This window comes from Dendroctonus ponderosae, unplaced genomic scaffold (assembly GCF_020466585.1).
Source record: "Dendroctonus ponderosae isolate FM_Combo_2020 unplaced genomic scaffold, Dpon_F_20191213v2 Dpon_F_20191213_1, whole genome shotgun sequence".
NCBI lineage: Eukaryota > Metazoa > Arthropoda > Insecta > Coleoptera > Curculionidae > Dendroctonus > Dendroctonus ponderosae.
Window position 1 is genome coordinate 28698309 of NW_026017110.1, and position 20094 is coordinate 28718402.

At 36.7% G+C, this 20094-nt stretch overlaps 2 protein-coding genes across 5 annotated transcripts; both read left to right on the forward strand.

The window, feature by feature from the left end:
* Window positions 1–268: 268 nt before the first annotated feature.
* LOC109533548 (Kv channel-interacting protein 1) lies at window positions 269–14546 on the forward strand. Its single transcript, XM_048670808.1, has 6 exons — window positions 269–428; window positions 7257–7591; window positions 13654–13723; window positions 13788–13858; window positions 13911–14075; window positions 14167–14546. Exons 2-6 carry the CDS (start codon window positions 7436–7438, stop codon window positions 14317–14319), a joined length of 615 nt encoding a protein of 204 aa, XP_048526765.1. The 5' UTR covers window positions 269–428; window positions 7257–7435; the 3' UTR covers window positions 14320–14546.
* Window positions 14547–14740: 194 nt separating this feature from the next.
* On the forward strand, window positions 14741–16360 carry LOC109533552 (ADP-ribosylhydrolase ARH3). 4 transcript variants are annotated; one of them, XM_019898893.2, is made up of 6 exons: window positions 14741–14789; window positions 14855–15027; window positions 15186–15496; window positions 15557–15738; window positions 15795–15984; window positions 16036–16360. In XM_019898893.2, exons 2-6 carry the CDS (start codon window positions 14871–14873, stop codon window positions 16237–16239), a joined length of 1044 nt encoding a protein of 347 aa, XP_019754452.1. In that variant the 5' UTR covers window positions 14741–14789; window positions 14855–14870; the 3' UTR covers window positions 16240–16360. The 4 variants fall into 4 exon arrangements, with proteins under 4 accessions (XP_019754452.1, XP_019754451.1, XP_019754450.1 ...); XM_019898892.2 differs by having other exon boundaries at window positions 14776–14801; XM_019898891.2 differs by having other exon boundaries at window positions 14780–15027.
* Window positions 16361–20094: the final 3734 nt, after the last annotated feature.

Here is a 20094-nt window from a genome sequence, read left to right on the forward strand (position 1 = left end):
AGGTCAAAGAGCAAGATGAAACCTAAAATGCCCCTAACAAGCTGAATACGCGCGCATAAGGAGAAACGTTTGAATTTTGCCTGCGGCTGAAGCTGCACTTTCCATCCGGAGGATCCATTGGTGTTTTGAATCTTTGCCAATACCTGGATCTCAAATTGAAGGTTTCTCCCATCCGAAGCACGCAGCATTAGAAAGTATAAAACACATCGATAAATTAAGCCTTTGGCTTTCTCTGGTTCGATGCCGAAAAGAGGCCGGAGGGGCCTGCGCAGTAGCCAGGCCCGTGCAGACCGAAAGGAAAACAGTTTTCCAATCCGGAACGACCATCCGGAGTCCGGAATCGGTAGGTTAGCCCGAAAAGTCACGCGATTCCCGTTTATCCAGACATCCACTTAGTGCTTTTGGCTCCCGATTAGTGTTCTTTAAAGGTAAGGACTCGCACGTTAATCATCCATTTCGCTCTGGTCTTTTGGAAATTGTCAGCGCTCCCTGATCCAGGCAACTTGACCTCAAAATGCTCTATTTGAACCGTTGAAATAGGTTAATTGCAAATAGCAAATCAAGGACAACGCGTCATTTAATAACCCGCAACGACATTGTTTTCACGGGTTTCTTTGCATGCTTTTGCACCATTTGAACAGTTTCAGATTGCGATCAGAACAGGGATGGGTTTCGGGAATTTTGCCACAAAATACCATTGACAAGGTCGATTTGTAATTCCCATTTACAATCGCACTCCAATTATTGTCTTGAAGCAGTTGAGCCCATTTGGGTACCGGTTTCATTATCCCATCAGCTAATCCAGGAAAACGGTATTTCTAGGGACTGGAAAGGGTGAATTGTTTGGAAGATTAATAGTTTATTTGCCGAAAACTGGGTTCCCAGCGAATTTCACTTGAAGGGAATAAATCGACTGCCTGAATCAGTTGATTCATGGAAGCAGTCAAATTTATTTCAAAGTATTGCCAAGAGCGAGGCTAATTGATGGCATATAGGTATATGGATGTATTGGTTTATGCCGCATTAAATGCGGAAAGCAACTGAGTTTATTTTGCGTGTTTCGCATGATATTAAGCATGAAAATGTACAACTGGAATGGTCATTAATCAACGGCAAATTTAAAAACCACTAACTTGGCCGGATCGCTTCTTTCCTTGCTTGGAACTTAACAAAATTGTCCTCAGTTTTGAGAAATTTTCGAAAACATAATTGTAATTCCACCTTGATGTGATTTTCTTCAAATGTTTCCAAAGAAGTTTCGTTATTAAGAAAATGAATTAAGTTCGTAATAAAAGTCAGCGTCGTTCTGCGATAAAAGTTGTAAGTTGTGCGAAAATTCCAGGATTTTGTTGCAGAAAATAAGACCTGCTAAAATATGCTTTCACCTGCATGAAAATGTTTCAATATTTCCAAAGATTACTTATAGATAATGAGTAAGAAAAATGACCTTTCAGCTCTTTTGCAACACCAATCACAAGCGATCTTATTATCTCTAAAATATATTATTTTTCATTTTATTTGGAATTAAATTTCCTACCAATTTTCTATTTGATTTTTGTTTCTCGGATTAGTATGTAAAGAGTTACGAGATATTAAAGGTTTGATAAGAAACTTTGACTAACGAACAAAACTGACCCAAAAATTTCTTGTATACTGTTCTATGAAAATCAAAACAATTCTTCATAGAGGAATCGAAATTGCAATGTTTTGCGCATTTAAACTTAGGATTTAAACGCATTTTGTGATATTTTATTTTAAAATGTTCACCAGTATACAGTTAGTTACTCAATAAAAGCCGCAGTTGTTTTCTTACTAAAAAACTCTACTGTTAAGCCATTAGTATTTATCTCTTGAAATAACAAAAAACATTCATCAGTTGCTTTATCCAACAGCTGTAGAATTTCAATTAATTAATAATGAAACTGTTTTAATTTAATTTTAATGAAAACAATCCATTATATTTTTTAAAATTGTTCTAATATTTATGTCAAGAAGTAGCAGTTAAAAAACGTGTTTTTCAAATTTTGTTTTGACCAAAACTGAAAAAACAAAATTTAGCTGCAAAGGTACCAAGTTGGAACGATAGCAGACCATCTTGCATCTCGCACACATTTGCATGCGTGCGAGTGAAAGACCCGAACTTGCTACGAACGGTAATGAGCAAATCAGTTTTACCAAATGGAACAAACGTTTGTTACAGTCTGAAAGAAATGTGTTTATTTGTGTCCAAAGCATTGTTAGCATTATTTGCTTGTTCAGGGGGCTTAGGTTACAATAAGTCGTCGTACAGATCTTGCGAAATTGGTGAAATCTTCGATTTTATTGGATCTGAAAGATCCAAGATGTTTTTAAGTTTTTCAGTCCAAGAAAATGGCATTTTTGATCAATCGATTACGACCATGTGAAAATCAGCGTGATTATCACAGATAGGCAATTTGGAAAAATTGCCAAAAATTATGTGTTAGCAGGAAAAATTTCAAAATTTTGCACCTAATAGTCCGTTCTTCCTTTAATTTTATGCAATTCACAGAATACTGTAGCCTCTTTGTCAGTCGGACTCAACGAATTTATTAAAACCATGTTGTATCGTTGATCCATGTGGCAGAATTTTGAAAATTTTTCAAAAATAACCTGAAGGGGCAATAATATTGAAACTTTCACACCGTATATACTGACAATTTTTCCAGTTAGTGCAATAATGTGCAAGTTTGTAATTTTCTTCGTTTTTGCCTCATTAATTTGTAAAGGCATTATGTCTAAAGGGGTCGCACATTTTCATGTCAACAAGCTTCCCAATTCAAAAATCGTTTTTGTCTTGATTAAATCCATAAACAACCAAAATATGTTTTTAAATAAAAACAGTTAAACGAAGGTTTTCATAAAAAATACCACAGACATAATAAAAGGAAATAGTCACAAATGAAAAAAACATGTATAGTTTTGAATGTATCTCTGGGAAGAGGGGGTGATAATGAAGTGAAAAAAAAATCTGAATCTCCATCAGTCCTCAAAATCAGTGCCAAAGAAAATTTGAAATTAAAAGGTTTTTGAATATAAAAAATACAAAATACGCTTATCTATTGATGGAATATGTTATTTTCTGGATTCTTCTTAGGAAGCAAAGTCGGCCTTTTTAAATAAATCCCTTATTTTTTGCATAAATATTGCAGATTTTATGTGTCAATTCAATAGGACAATGAACGAAAACTACTGAAAGCAACTCCAGAAAACAATATGGGAATTCCAGATGGCCCATGAATAATGTGAGTAAAACGGTCTAATTGGGTAATTTTTACCAAATCAGGTTAAGGTCAAACTTCACTGAACAGGCCTTTGTAGGTGGAAACCAACGAAAATTGCCCAAAGCAAGTAGAAAGATTTCGAAAATAAGCCATTCTCAGGCTTAATCTTCACCTGAATAATTTGGCTGAAAAGTCACATTTTAAGTTTTTTCGCAAAAACGAAGCTTTCTAGCAAAAAATGTTTTGTTAAAATGTCGGGCAGGTCAAGAGCTACTCATAGTCATTTTTGGTCAACGTGCAGGATGAGCGGTTTTTGAAAAAAATGTGAAAAACTTTGTTTTCATGAAATCTCGCAAAATATCTCCAAACCTATCAAAGATGGCAAAATTCCGATCACGCCACTGGATAACACCGTGCTTACAAAAGTTGGTATTCACTTTTCGCCTGAATCGTCGATTAAGCGAGTTACTGGGTGTTTTTAGATTTCCGGCCAATTTTGGGAAAAATTTCCAAAATTTGGCGAATTTTTACAAAATCAGGTTAAGGTCAAACTTCACTGGACAGGCATTAGTAGGTTGAAATCAACGAAAATTGCCCAAAGCAAGTGGACAGATTCCAAAAATAGGCCAACCTCAGGCTTCATCTTCTTCACCTGAAGAATTTGGCTGAAAATTTACATTTTAATTTTTTTCTCAAACGAAAAGCTCCCTAACGAAAAATGTTGATTCTGATAAAATGTCGGGCGGGTCAGAAGCTACTCATAGTCATTTTTGATCAACGTGCAGGATAAGTGGTTTTTGAAAAAAATGTGAAAATCTCTGTTTTCATAAAATCTCCCAAATTATCTCCAAACGTAACAACGATGGCAAAATTCCGATCAAGCCGCTGGATAGCGGAGAACAACGTGCTTAAAAAAGTTGGTACTCACTTTTCGCCTGAATCGTCGATTAGGCGAGTTACTGGGTTTTTTTTGGATTCCCGGGCCAATTTAGGAAAAATTTACAAAATTTGGGAAAATTTTTCCAAATCAAATTAAGGTCAAACATCACTGGACAGGCGTGAGTACGTCGGCAGCAACGAAAATTGCCCAAAGAAGTGGACAGATTTCGAAAATAAGCCATCCTCACGATAAATCTTCTTCACATGAAGAATTTTACTGAAAGTTCACATTTTTACTTTTTTCTCAAATATGAAGCTTTCCAGCGAAAAATGTTGCTTCTGATAAAATATCGGGCAGGTCAAGAGCTATTCAGTGCCGTTTTTGTTAATCTTTTAGATGAGTTGTTTTTGACAAAAACTGAAAAATTTTGCTTTTAGAAATTTTCCATTATCTTCAAAACTAAAAACGTTGCGAACATTCCTGGTACGCCACTGGATAGAGGTGGCCAGAAGTGCAGAAAAAACGTGATATTCATTTTTTCGCTAGAGGCTCTCATCAGCGAGCTACTGGAAATTTTTGGATTTCCGGCCGATTTTGAGCAAACATTTTCGAAATTTTGAAAATTTTTGTTTGGTCGAACCACGGTCAACCTGTCATTTGGCAGGCGCTGAACGCTCCACGACAATCAAAATCGCATAGCCCCAAAATTAGCTTTTTAGCAAAATCAGACAAAGCGTTAACATAACAACCGTTTTTAAAAAGCTTCAAAGCAAAAATTGCAGAATTTTTTTGAAAATCTCCACTTACACGCGATTGGATCACCGTGAAAATGTATGTGAGTGTTTCGAATTCATACCATCATCCGATTTTTCGACAAAACCGTTTAAAGCAGTTAAAATTCCTGGACTGCTGGCTTCAAAGGTTTTCCTAATTAATTCTAGGAACATCCTCAAAACCCAACATTTGCGGGTCGCGGCAATGAAAATAGGAAATATTTCCTGCTCAATTGTGAAAGATTCGGATCGCCGACATCATCAGGTTTTAGAAAAATTATTACATACCACAGGAGTGTTATCGGGCACTGTTGCCAGACAATTTTCTGCAATTAATTGCCGCAAAACCAACCCAGATAAAAACCTGCGGGTTTCGGTTTTAGCAGGCGCAATGCCAGATTAATGAATGTGGAAAGTTTCGACTGGGAATCATAATCAGATTTTCGCTGCCCGTTGCCCGAACTCGACGACCCTTTTCCAGTGGCCTGCAAGGCAAGGTTGCGAGTAGAATTACGGGAAAACTGGAATAATTGTAACCTTGCCATTTGCGGCATCGAAAAGAGCATTCTTTGCTCCCTGGAGGCAAACAGTTTCGAACCGCCGCCATCATCAGGCATTTTTAGTGGCAGTTGTCCAACCCCACTGGGTTTCAAGGCCAGATTTTCCAGTGGCCTTTTGACAATTAATTGCACGAAAACCGCAAACACTATAAACTTGCGGAGGACGGATTTGGAAAGAACGTTTCGTGCTTCTCAAGATGGAGGAACTGCCAAATTCACCACAAAATTGGAAACTTTCGAAAGAAATTGCTAAAGCCCCGCGACTGTTTGAAGAGTCTTCATGCGAAGCTTCCCGAATTAATTGCTTAAAAAACCACGGAAGCAGTCCACAACTGCCGTTTGCTCTTTCAAAAGAAAAATCAGGGCGTCCTGTATAGAAGGGAAAATTTCGGCGCCCCACCATCATCAAACTTTCGGCTTTTGATAGGACTAGACAGGCGATATTTCTGATGATTGACTGTTGGACCGAAACTAATTTACTAGCGGCCGGTTGCCACATTCGCCGCAAAGTTTCGAATCGGCGCCATCATCAGGTTTTGTGCAATTAAATGTCAACAGGCGCCACTCCAGTTGGGTGGGGCTCCTTAAAGGACAATTAATTGCTGAAAAACCCAACAAACTGGGAATTTGTGTATATGCAATATTGAAAATAGAATTTCTGTTCAGATTGCAACGAATGCCAATGAATGAGCAATTGAGGCACTTTAAACTATTTTCTCTGTCGGCATAACTGAGTAGTATTATGGGGTTGTCGATACTTTTGCATTTACTGAAGTAAATATTGGATATTGTTATCTACGTCCGGAAAAACCGCCAGGAAATCGCAGAGAATTTCTGACGAAACAAAGGCTTGCAACATTTTCTTAGTACTGAAACCCACACGATACTTTGGAAAAGTATAACTCTCGTGATATTTATAGCCGCGTATCGTATGAGCCTCCAATTAGCAGAAGTGTTACTTCAACTTGAGCGCTATTCTCGAATGACAACGAAAACTGCCACGGTTTCTCTATAAAACTGTTCCACTTTTTATAAGCCGAGTAGCAAAATACGGACAAAAAGGAAAAAAAAAATTTTTGAACATCTTTGACGTCGGTTTAGGTAATTAAAAGCTCAATTAAAGCCTGAAAGCTTCAGCCCGATGTTTGGCCAAGACTTGAATACTTAATGTTTTTTAAATGCCGCTATTGTCTAGGTCGGTTTTATGATTTTTTCTTGCATAAAGTTTCAGGAACTTTTAAGTTACTATTCCAGAATCCAGAAAATGAATATCAAAACATTCGCAGAAACGTTTGAATGGGATTTTGAAAGTCAAAGATTTATTGTTGAATTTATTGATAAATTGTTGAAATTGTTTCAATGAAGACGATAATTCTGTGCTTTCGACTATCACTTACACTTACATATAAAAGTACAGGTATTTATATCATTGTTTTAGAAAATTGACTCAACTGAAAGTCAACATTTTGAGACATTGAAATATGATGACTTTCTGGTTCCGTTAGTAGAATGGTCTTTTTCATTGCAGTTTCTTCAATTTGCTTTATTTCTTCATCTGTTCTATTTGCAGGCTTTTAAATCAACTGATATTTATTTTCGTAAGGCTCCTCTCAGCTTTTAGTAAGACGCTATTTATAGGTGGCCCATAAATAATCCTAGGCAAAACTTTGAATGAAGAAATCACGGCAATTGTTTAAATTATCTTGTATATTTGAATATTCTTCTTAACACACATTGCAATTCACTTTGTATTTTATTTCTCAGCAACGAAGCCTTAAAGTTGTATTTGTTCCAATTACAGACTAACTGCATCTATCTCAATTCCAATATGGCCATCTAAGATACACCCTCCAAATCTTTGGAATAATGGCCTAGAATGCCCATGAAGCAAATGAGCAATTCAATGCGACTATTGATAATCAACAGTCGATATAACTAATCGAAGACTCACCATATGGACCTCTAGAAGCCTACTGAAGAATGGCCACACCAAGCGACAGTCCAATTGAAGAGGTTGTGTTTGAAATAGAACCGTCCAGAATACCCAAACCGATTCCGGTGTCTTTAGAGGATCTATGCAGGCTGACCAAGTTTACCAGGAAAGAAATCCGGATTATGTACAGGGGATTTAAAACGGTGAGTATTTCCATCCTGCGGATGTAAGTTGCTCAACGCATTTTCCCTCGCCTTGAAATTGGATAAGTTTTGATCGCTGCCAGCGATTTTATTTGGGTTTGAAGCGTTTTCGAGTCCCGTTCTATTTCTATTAGTGTGAGGGTCGGCGAAAATTATGCACTTCAGAAAACGTTTCTACAAGGTCGAGAATGAAGCAATCCCACATCCTGAAAAGTCTGGCATGCTACCAGTTCAAAAGAAACACACGTTTTTTCTCGATTTCAACTTACTCAAATACATACAGATAGACCTCATTACGCGAAATTAACTCTGTTCTTAGAAAACACTTGGCTCTAAAAATGCCTAAAGTGTCACAAATATCAGCAAGATTTCTGAGCTTCGCCAGCTTAGTAAATATGGGTGTCTAATTGGGTGTCCACCAAAAAAGACGGTTCCAAAAGTCAAACCTTTCAGACTAAAGCATGTAGAGACTTGAAATTTTCACTATATTTAAACAACACTTGACCCTAATATTTTTGAGTTTTGTCAGCTTAGCAAAATTGGGTCTCAAATCGGGTGGTTTTCCTCAATTGCGCCCTCGCCTTCCAAAGTTCAAACCTTTCAAACGGAAGTAAGAAGCATGCTGAAATTTACGCCATCTTTCGTAGACACTCGACACTAAAAATTCCGAAACTTTCACAAAAATCAACAGAATTCTTGAGTTTTTCCAGCTTACTTATTAAATGTGGATCTCAAATTGGGTGCATTTCCTAAATTGCGCTCTCGCATTTAAAAATACAAAATTTTCAAACTGAAGAAAGTAGCAACCTGAAATTTACGCTATCTTTAGAAGATACTCGACTTTAAAGGCGTCGAAAGTTTCACAAAAATCAGCAAGATTTTGGAGTTTTGTCAGCTTAGCAAATGTGAGTCTCGAATTGGGTGCTTGTTCACAATTGCGCTCTTGCCTTTAAAAATTCGAAACTATCAATATAAAGCAAGTAAGAACTGGAATTTACACCATTCTTAGCAAACACTTGTCACTAAAGATGTAGAGAGTTTCACGAAAATATGCTGTATTTGTGAGCTTTCCCAGCTTAGAAAATATGGTTCTCAAATTGGATGTTTCTGCTCAATTGTGCTCTCGCTTTTAAAAGGTCAAAATTATGAAGCTTAGCAAACATGAAATAAAAAATACAGAAGAAGTGAATTGTAAGAGACGAAAGCGCCTTATTTCAGGTGCTAAGAAACCCGCTAATAGCAGAAAAATTCTTAATAGCTGGACTTGAAGGCAAAAACCCGCCAACTGGTGCTGCAAACCAGTAATAAGTCATTAAGGTTAAGAAAAAGTGGAAACCCGCTGCAAATATAAAGAAATTTTTAGACAACATTTTAATTTTCAAATTGATAGTGCTCAATAGTCAAGTTTGTTCATCAAAAAAGCATTATTTAATCGAAAACAATACACCACATTGCAGACATTAAACGAATAATGCAATTTTAAATACACAAACGCGCGAAAAGAGAAATGTGAAGTTTAATCAAATAATTAAAGATTTTGATAAAAGTTATTTTCCCAAAATGCCAAATTAATTAAAAAGACATTTTTCAGTAATCCACATTGGAAGTAAAATATTCAAATTAATGAACAGTAGCTGGAAAATTCAGAGGGAAAGAATAATTCAATCCAAGAAAAACAATAAAATAAACATGAAATCAGGACGGACAAAATACAGTCTAAGCAGAGAAGAGGCAGCAGATAGTAGACGACATTTGTAAGAAAGGATTTTATGAATGCGAATCAGAAAATCTAAGAAACAATGTCAGGATGGAAAAATTGAAACTACCGAACGAAGCCCTAAAATATTCCTCCTGAGGGTATATCAAAACCGAAACGTTTTCCACTTCCTGTGTCGAATTGACTCTACAGATGCGAGACAAAAGTCTGACTAAGCCAAACTAACTTTTCAAGTCTTTCAGTAAATAAATATCAAAGTACGACCTGCTTAAAAGTCCGCAAAAATCGCAGGCAACTTTGGAAAAATTCCTGAAAATTGCCTTATTATGACAGTAAAATAAAACATTTTTAACTTCTACAATTAAATTTTCCGCGCAAAATGCATGCAAATGCGACTCTCTCACTTTGTTAGTTACATAAACACATTTCAAACTCCGTCTTGCAAAACAGCCTTCGAAATCAGACACATTTTAAAAAATTGGGAAAAATTACGTCCGTAATTGTCCGCTTATAGAAGGGACTTTGTTCTACAAAATTGTCCCAAAACTGACTTACTTACATTGAACGTTATAGAGAAAATAAATGCTCGTTTCTCGTTGAAAAGCTCATTTTTGCAATTTATTCAAAAACCCGTCGCGCAAGTTTCGCAGAAGAAGCATTTAATACAATTTTATCAAGAATACTGTTTTTCAGTTGCAAAGTTGAAAAGAACACATCAAGAACCTAAGAAATCGTGGAAATCGCACAAGAAATTCCCTCAAAATATTTTCCTTTCATTTAGCATAAAACTACAGAAACTTTCTTATTTTGAATCCTTGGCGATGTTTTCTTCTATCTTTGGAAATTGCATTTGAAAAAAACCTAAGAGTAACAAGGAAAAGAATGTGGATTAACAGAACCCCAATATACAGATTTTTTATTAAAAAACACATTTATATAAATATTTCAGAAACACTGCTAATAATAATAATCAATCAACCACACTAAAACTATCAATGAAAGGACAGTTAGGTTTAACATCTGCAAGACTTTCTAACAAAAGGGTAAAGAATCACATGAAAAAGAGTATAAAATACCGAAAATTTCATAAAAATCAGCAAGATTATTAGATTTTCCCAACTTCTCAAATGTGCGCTCTCGGCTTTAGAAGTCCAAAACTTTGAAACTGAAGCAAGTAGAAACCCGGAATTTACACATCGGTAGACGGCGCTTGAGTATAAAGATGCCAAAAATTTCACAGAAATCAGGAAGATTCTTGGATTTTGCCAGCTTCAAATGTGGGCCGGAAATTGGGTAATTTTGCTCTATTGCGCTCTCAGCTTTAGAAGTCCAAAACTTTCAAACTGAAGCAAGCATCATGAAGAAATTTACACGATTTTTCAGACACTCGACACTAAAGATTCCGAAAGTTTTATAAAAATCAACAGAAATCTTGAATTTTTCTTGCTTGTTAAATATGGATCTCAAATTGGTCGATTTTCCTAAATTGCACTCTAGCATTTAAAAATACAAAATTTTCAAACTAAGGAAAGTAGCACCCTGAAATTAACGCTATCTTTAGAAGACACTCGACTCTAACGGCGTGGAGAGTTTCACAAAAATCAGCAAGATTTTGGAGTTTTGCCAGCTTAGCACATGTGGGTCTCAAATTGGGTGCTTGTTCACAATTGCGCGCTTGCCTTTAAAAATTGCAAACTATCAATTTAAAACAAGTGAGAACCTGAAGTTTACAAAATCCTTAACAGACACTAGGCACTAAAGCTGCAGAAAGTTTTCCAAAAGTGCGCTTTATTTGTGAACTTTTCCAGTTTAGCAAATGTGGGTGTCACATTGAATGGTTTTGTTCAATTGTACTCTTGGCTTTCGAAGTCTCACACTTTTGAAACTGAAGCAAGTAGCATGCTGAAATTTAGACTATCTGACGCAGACGACCGAAGCCAACGATTCCGAAAGTTTCACAAAAATTAACAGAATTCTTCAGTTTTTCCAGCTTATCAAATGTGGATATCAAATTGGGTGTGCTTAGCCTAAATTGCTCTCTCGCATTTAAAAATACAAAACTTTCAAACTAAGAAAAGTCGCAACCTGAAATTTACGCCATCTTTAGAAAACACTCGACTGTAAAGGCGTCGATATTTTAACAAAAATGAGCAAGATTTTGGAGTTTTGCCAGCATAGCAAATGTGGGTCCCAAATTAGGTGCTTGCTCACAATTGCGCTTTTACCTTTAAAAATTCAAAACTATCACACTCGAGCAAGTAAGAACATGAAATTTACATCATCCTTAGCAGGCACTTCGCGCTAAAGATGTAGAGAGTTTCACGAAGATGTGCCTTATTTGTGAGCCTTTCCAGCTTACTAAATATGAGTGTCAACTTGGGTGGTTTTCCTCAATTGCGCTCTCGCATTTAGAAGTTCAAAACTTTCAAACTAAGGCAAGTATAAATCCGGAATTGACACTATCCGTAGAAGACACTTGATTATAACCGAATTATTATTGATTATATACCGAAAATTTTCTAATTTTTTTTTCACAAAAATCAGCAGGATTGTTGGGTTTTACCAGCTTATCAAATATAAGTCTCAAATTGACAGGTTTTCCTCAATTGCGCTCTCGCCTTTAGATGTTCGAAACTTTCAAACTAAAGCAAGTAGAAACCTGAAATTTACACTATCGATAGACGGCACTTGAGTATAAAGATGCTGAAAATTTCACAAAAATCAGCAAGATTCTTGGGTTTTTCCATCTTTCCAAATGTGGGTCTCAAATTGGGTGCTATTGTTCGATTGCGCTCTCGGATTTAGCAGTTCAAAACTTTGATTGCACTCACATTTAATAATACAAAATTTTCAAACTGAAGAAAGTAGCAACCTGAAATTTACGCTATACTTAAAAGACATACGACTCTAAAGGCGTCGAAAGTTTCGCAAAAATCAGCAAGAATTTAGAGTTTTGCCAGCTTAGCAAATGTGAGTCTCAAATTGGGTGCTTGTTCACTATTGCGCTCTTGCCTGTAAAAATTCCAAACTATCAATTTAAAGCAAGTGAGAACCTGAGACTTACAAAATCCTTAGCAAACACTTGGCACTAAAGATGCAGAAAGTTTTACAAAAATACGCCTTATTTGTGAGCTTTCACAGCTTAGCAAATATGGGTCTCACATTGAATGGTTTGGCTCAATTCTACTCGGCTCTGGAAGCCCAAAACTTTGAAACTGAAGCAAGTACCATGCTGAAGTTTACACGATCTTTCGCAGACACTCGACACTAAACATTTCGAAAGTTTTACAAAAATTAACATAATTCCTGAGTTTTTTCAGCTTATTAAATGTGGATCTCAAAATAGGTGGTTTTCTTAAATTGCACTCTTACATGCAAAAATGCAAAATTTTCAAACTAAAGAAACTAGCAACCTGAAATTTACACTATCTTTAGACGATACTCGACTATAAAGGGGTCGAAAGTTTCACAAAAATCAGCCAGATTTTGGAAGTGTCCCAGCTTAGTAAATGTGGGTTTCAAATTGGTGGCTGGTTGACAATTGCGCTCTTTTGCTTTTATTTAAAAATTCAAAACTATCAATATAAAGCAAGTAAAAATTTGCATCATCCTTAGCAAACACTTCGCGCTAAAGATGTAGAAAATTTCACAAAAATGTGCCCTATTTGTGAGCTTTTCCAGCTTACCAAAGCTTATTGGGTGGTTGTCCTCAATACTGCTCTCGGTTTTTTATGTTCAAAATTATGCAACTAAAGCATCTCACAACTTCTAATTTTTACCATAATTAGGAGACACCTGTCCCTAAAGGGGGCCGAAAGATTTACAGAAATCAGCATGGTTGTTGAGTTTAACCACCTTAGCAAATGCCTCAAATTGGGTGCTTTTCTCCAATTGCGCTCTCATCTTCCAAAGCCCAATCATTCAAACTAATGCCAATATAAATCTCAAGCGGAAATTTTTATCATCCTTAGAAGACACCTGATTCTAAACATGACGAAAGTTTCACAAAAATCTGCCGTAGTCTTGCACTTTGGCAGCTTAGCAAATGTGGGTCTCCAATTGGGTGCTTGTCCTGATTAGAGGTAAAATTTGTGAATTTTTAGGAGTCTTGCTTGGTCTCAAAGCCGATCTTGCAGATGTTTTGCATTGCTTCATTTTCCATCCGGTATAAACTTTACCTGATTAGTTCAATTTTGCAACAGCACCAACTATTAGAAAAATATTTGGAATAGAGAACGCTTAAAGCAGAAATAAATTCGCTCGCAACAATCATAAGTTATCCAATTCCAAAATTTGGGCCAAATGTGGCCAATTTTGTTGTAAACCATCATCTAACAATTTTTAGGAGTGCCCTGAAGGGGTTGTTCATGAAAATAGTATTAAGGATATTTATTCCAAGTTCTTCCCACATGGAAGTAAGTATCGCCAAATTCCCTAAGTATATCCATAAAGACTTAATCTGGTTAATGACGATTTCAGATGCAACTTTATACGCCCATTACGTGTTCAAAACTTTCGATGTAAACTGTAATGGAGCCATTAGCTTTAAGGTAAGCATCGATAAAGCTCACTCCAGAAGATGTGAACGGTTTCCTTTTGCAGGATTACCTTATAACATTGTCCACACTACTTCGGGGGAGCGTCTATGAAAGACTGAGGTGGACCTTCAAGCTCTATGATATTAATGGAGACGGATCCATTAGTCGCGATGAGATTCTGGAAATAGTGACCGCCATTCATGAGCTAGTTGGACGGAAAACGCATCAGGTATTCACTTGTTGTATTCCGGTATTTTACAGAATTTTTGTATTAACTTCGAAGATTTGAGAGCCTCTAATCCTTGTCAAAACTTTTCCAGGTGGAAGAAGATCGGAAAGCTCGAGAGCAAACAGACAGGGTGTTTCGCAAATTAGACCTCAATCAAGATGGAGTGATCACGATCGAAGAGTTTATGGAGTCGTGCCTCAAAGACGATATCATGACAAAATCCCTACAAATGTTTGATCTGTGATATGTGATACAAAAGATGCGCATCCAACATCCCTTTCACCGAGCGTTCATAATAATAAAAAAACTGTTTTTTTGTCAAGAAATATATAATATATTTTTCACAATTTCCGTACAAGTTTTAAAACTGGAGTCATTAGGTGTTAAGTTAACTGTTAGCATGTCAATTAAGAATAAACACCATTGTATTACAGTGTATATAAACAGCGAAATAAACTTTTAAGAATTCAAGTTTTAAATTAACGTAGTGAATATTTCAAGAAACAACATCTTCATTACCAAGTTTGACTGAATATTGCCACTGCGCTAGAAGAGAATTGAGGAAAAATCTGGGTTTTTCCTGCAAAGCGGGTTTATAAAGAAAAAATCGCGCTTTCCCAATCCCAGGCCCACACGGGCGTTGCCAAATGTCCCGCAATTGACCCATTCATATCCTCTTGCTCCACAAACTCAGCAGAATCCACCGACATTAAGGTTAGAGCTTTGGTGGGATTTCGCTAAAAATACCCTTAAATTGGTAAAATGAATCTTGTTTTCAGGAGTTTCAGCCGCAAAATGCACAGCCCAACTCAAAGCAAGTTTCGCGGTTGTTTGCTGGGTTCTTTAATGGGTGATTGTTTGGGGGCCCCATACGAGGGCCAGGAGATTACCAGCGGGGACAAGATCATTATTCAACGCTATTTCGATAAAATGGAAGACCCCAGCTTTAAAGGTGCGAGAAATTGAAAATCGGGCCTCGTACAGTTAGGTGAAACTGCCTTCAAAGGCAATCATCCCTATTCTCTACGTGGATCATCCTCAGCTGGTGTCTGTGTATTTGTCATGTCCTGCACAACCAGTTGCGCTTAAATAAACACAATCACATTTAAGGCCCGTTCAAAAAATACACCGATGACACAGCTATGATGAGATCAGTGGCAAATTTCCTGCTGGATAAGCCGGATGGCGACATGAAACACTTGGCCCGCTTATTTGTGAACGAATTCTTCAAACAGCCCGGTAGAGGATACGGACAGAACGTAGTCGAAGTGTTTGAGAAACTCAAAGACACCAAATACAAAGACGTTTTTAAGCCGGCCACTGAACAGTTCAATGGAAGCGGGTCTTATGGAAATGGAGGAGCGATGCGAATGGCCCCCATTCCACTGTTTTTCAATGATAACTTCGACGCCATGCTAAAGGTCTTGGAATGTTTCCTGCTACTAATCGGGGTTTGCCACGGTGTTTTTCGTTCTTGAAAGGTGGCGGAAGAATCGACCAAAATCACCCACACAAATTTGCTAGGGATAAATGGGGCGTTGTTGCAGTGCCTGGCAATCCATCAGGCGTTCCAGGCTGATTCTTCTAGGCCTGTTGATGTGCAGAGCTTTTGTGCGGAGTTGCTGAAGAAGATTAAAAAAATCGAAGATAACGCCTATGAAGTGTTAGCATTGAACGCAAGTTCCTTGAATTAAGCGCTAATAAGTGTTCCGTTTACAGTGAAGACCAGTCGGAAACTCCTTTCTGCTCCAAGTTGAAGCAGATGCAGAGCCTACTGAAGAAGAAACCCTCCGATGACTTGGACGAAGAAGTCATCTACATTTTGGGGAACGGCATCAGCGCCTACGAATCAGTAGCTACAGCCATTTATTGCTTTTTACGGGCGCAAACGGACATTCCAGGCATCCAGGTAGGAAAGCTGAAACTTCGTTAGAAACGGATGAAAGTTGTGGGGTTTCAGACAAGCGATCAGTTGAGGAGAACTCTCCAATATGCGATTACACTTGGAGGCGATACAGATACAATCGCCTGCATGGCAGGGGCCATTGTAGGCGCTCATTTAGGAGAAGGAGCCATCAATAAGAATCTTCTTCAGCACTGCGAAAAACATCAGCAAATTGAAGAGCTAGCCGACAAATTGTTCGAGGCCACATCGGGTGTATAATCAGGAATTTTAAATAGAGATGGCATCAACTGGAGTTATACACCTATCTTTTTTATTTTTTTTATGCTCATAGGAGATACCTCCAAATGGGTGTTTTTATAATAAAGTTCATGAGAGCGATTATTGATTTTTTCCCTGAACAAAGATATACAAATTTCGCTATTAAAAGCTATAATCGGTACGGCTATAACCACAGCGTATATATCACCAGAGAACTTTATAACAAAAAAAATAACACATTTAAGAGGAACATTCTTGAAACTAGTGCACAAAATGTTCCGGTTGAAATTGCCGAGTTGACGCACTGTGTTTTTAAAAATCGTCAACACTCAATAAAACTTCTTCTCGAATTGAAAATTACCAGACGTTTAGAACAATGCCAACTCTATTTCACCATTTACTAAGCAACTCATCAGTTTTTCCACATTTAAGAGCACTGAATTTTTGAAAAACAATGCGGAAAATGTACTGGTGACCCAGCCGAGTTGATAGCTGCATTCTCAAAAATTAGACTGTAAAATATTTCACAGCGGCTTTTTCAAAAATTCGTTAAAAATGTATCAAAAACTTTCATGCCACTGAATTTCTCACAAATAGTAGAGCAGGAAATTCCCTATTCAATTATGCATAAAGCACCGTTCTGCTTTAGAGGGTTGAGGATAAATTATGTTTATAAGCTAGTCTGCAAAATGAGCAGCTGTAGCATTTTAAAAAATTCGTCAAAATCCGGATTAATTTCAATATGAATAAGGCTTTTCAGATTTCAAGATTAAGACGTTTTCTATAAGTGGGCACATTTGCAGATTAACCTTTGTTTTTGATCAGAAGTTAGCAATTTTTAGACGAGAAAATGCACTTGCATGACTTTCCTCACTATCTGGCTTGCGTTCCAAGATTTCAGAAATTTTATTTGAGATGTAAATTGAACAAAATCTTCACTCATTTTAGAACCAAGTTTTTATATGCAGATTGTGAAAATTTCAAGTTTCTGCACGCTTTAGATTGAAAGCTAAGATTTTTTAAAGCAAATATTGCAGCTGCCCAGAAACGCTAATTTTTAGCTGAAAATTTACGTACTCGCCAAAAATCAGGATTCAGTTCAATGAAATTTTCTGAAATTTGAGACTCAGCTCTCGTCTTTAAGCTGCCATATTTTAATGTTTATTTTTGTTTTCGACCAGAAATTAGGAATTTTTAGGCGCGAATGTTCACTTGCATGCGAACGTTTATTATTTGACTAGCGTTTTCAAAGGAGTTAAAATTTTGATTGTTATGTAATTTCAGCAAAGCCTGCAGTCCTTTTTAAGCGAAAATGTGTATTTTCTATCCATAGATCTCATGGTCCACCAAGAGAGTTTAAAGTTAAACTTCACAAGTTTCTCATCATTTATCAAAACCCATGGTCACATTGAAGCTTTCAACACTCTTAGCAGAAAGATACCTTTAGTCAACCGTGCATCCACTAACGCTTTAGCCTTGCACATTTAAAAAAAAAATTATTTTTGGAAACCAATCTTCAAAATTTGCGGCTTGAAGCAGACGATCTAGCAACTGTATTTTAGAAAATCGTCGAAATTCAGTAAAATGTTTGCTGCCGTTGAAAATTATCAGACGTTTAGAACAATGCCAACTCTATTTAACCATGTACCCAGCTACTCATTAGTCTAGAACATTTAAGAGGACTGAATTTTTGAAAAGTAAGGCGCAAAATGTACTGGCGGCCCAGCCGAGTTGATAGGCGCATTCTCAAAAATTTGTCAAAATTTATCAAAACTTCTTGTTAAATTGAAACTTTCTGAGCTCCTAGAACAATATCAGCTCTGTTTAACCACGCATCAAGCAACTCCGAAGTTCGGCACATTTAAGAAACATGCGTTTTTGAACAGTAGGCTGTAACATATTTAGCAGCGACGTTTTAAAAAATTCGTAAAAATTTATCAAAAATTTTCATGGCGCTGAATTTCTCACAAATGATAGGGCAAGAAATCTTCTATTCAATTACGCATAAAGCAACGTTCTGCTTTAGGGGGTTAAAGAGAAATTATTTTTCATAAACCAGTCTGCGAAATGAGCATCTGGAAATATACAATTTTTCGAGCATTTTAAGAAATTCGTAAAAATTTAGCAACATTTGCTGGCGCTATGAAACCTTCAGACCGTGCAGAATAACGACAGCTCGATTTAACCATGCATCAGACAACGTTATAGACTAACACATTTAAGAGGAATTCGTTTTTAAAACTGGTGCACAAAATGTACGGGTTGAGATTGCCGAGTTGACTCAGCCCCACTTTCAAAAGTTCCTCATCATTTATCAAAACTCATCGTCACAGTGAAACTTTCAGCACTCTTAGCAGAAAGACACCTTTCGTCAACCGTTCATCAACCAGCGACTTAGTGTTGCACATTTCAGAAAACATAATTTTTTAAAACCAGTTTTCAAAATTTGCGGCTTGAAACAGACGATCGGGCAACTGTATTAAAAAAAAATTGTCAAAATTGAGAAAAACTGCTGCTGGCATTGAAAATTACCAGACGTTTAGAACAATGCCAACTCTATTTCACCATGTACCAAGAAACTCATTAGTTTAGCACATTTAAGAGGACTGAATTTTTGAAAAACAATGCGCAAAGTGTACCGGTGACCCAGCCGAGTTGATAGCCGCATTCTCAAAAATTTGGGCAAATTTATCAAAACCTCTTGTTACAATGAAACTTTCTCAGCTCCTAGATCAATATCAGCTCTGTTCAACCACGCATCACGCAACTCCTAAGTTCGGCACATTTAGGAAATATGCGTTTTTGAACAATAGACTGTAATATATTTGACAGCGGCTTTTTTAAAATCCGTCAAAATGTATCGGACACTTTCATAGCGCTGAGTTATTGACAAATCGTAGAGCAGGAAATCCTCTATTCAATGATGCATAAAGCAACGTTCTGCTTTAGAGGGTTGAGGAGAAATTATTTTTCATATACTAGCCTGCAAAATGAGCAGCTTGAAATCTACAATTTTTGTAGTATTTTAAAGAAATCGTCAAAATTTTTTTTCAGAACGGGTAGAACGGGTTTGTTTAACCATGCATCAGAAAACGTCATAGTCTAAGAAATTTAAGAGGAATTAATTTTTGAAACCTGAGCACAAAATGTACCGGTTGAGACTGCCGAGTTGCCACAGCCCCAATTTCAAAAGTTCCTTATCATTTATCAAAAACCCATCGTTACATTGAAACTTCCAGCACTCTTAGCAGAAAGACACCTTTAGTCAACCGTGCATCAACCAGCGACTTAGTCTTGCATATTTAAAAAAATAAATTATATTGTTTTATTATGATATATAAGCTGTGCTATAACCTTGTTCTAAGACTTCGGAACTTCTAAAGAAATAAGAGCAAAAATTTCCGTGTGAAAAAAGTTGATAAGTTTCTATATCTCGGTTCCAGATAGCCAATAAGTCGCAAAATAACAATAAACAAATACAGACAAATTTTAGAGTAAAGCAATTTCAAAATCTATCGTTAAACCATGCAAATACCCATATTGGTATTTCTATAACATTTTTAAATTCATTGAAAAAATGTTGGTGTTTTAACGTTAGTTCTCTTTCAAAAAAATCTGCAATTAACTCCTTGATTATTCCTTCTGCAATCAATTCCTAGATATTCTTAGTATGCATAAGCTTGCCAAATTTAAAGCTACACATGTTTATCTTCGAACGAGTAAAAAACCGTGAATTTTCTTTCATTTTTACCAAGATAGTCAGTTTTGTATTTTACATCTGTTTGTGCGTGTTTGTGTCCATAAGTGTTGTTACAATTTGTTTTCATATTTCTTCGTGTTTAGTGTTTTGTTCTA

Bases quoted from the DNA above. Each gene is read 5' to 3' on its own strand.
- LOC109533548 (XM_048670808.1), top strand. From the start codon at position 7,436: ATGGCCACACCAAGCGACAGTCCAATTGAAGAGGTTGTGTTTGAAATA. The intron at 7,592-13,653 runs GTGAGTATTTCC...AACAATTTTTAG, and splicing joins TGTACAGGGGATTTAAAACG to GAGTGCCCTGAAGGGGTTGT. The intron at 13,859-13,910 runs GTAAGCATCGAT...TTCCTTTTGCAG, and splicing joins ATGGAGCCATTAGCTTTAAG to GATTACCTTATAACATTGTC.
- LOC109533552 (XM_019898891.2), top strand. From the start codon at position 14,838: ATGAATCTTGTTTTCAGGAGTTTCAGCCGCAAAATGCACAGCCCAACT. The intron at 15,497-15,556 runs GTCTTGGAATGT...CGTTCTTGAAAG, and splicing joins ACTTCGACGCCATGCTAAAG to GTGGCGGAAGAATCGACCAA. The intron at 15,985-16,035 runs GTAGGAAAGCTG...GTGGGGTTTCAG, and splicing joins CGGACATTCCAGGCATCCAG to ACAAGCGATCAGTTGAGGAG.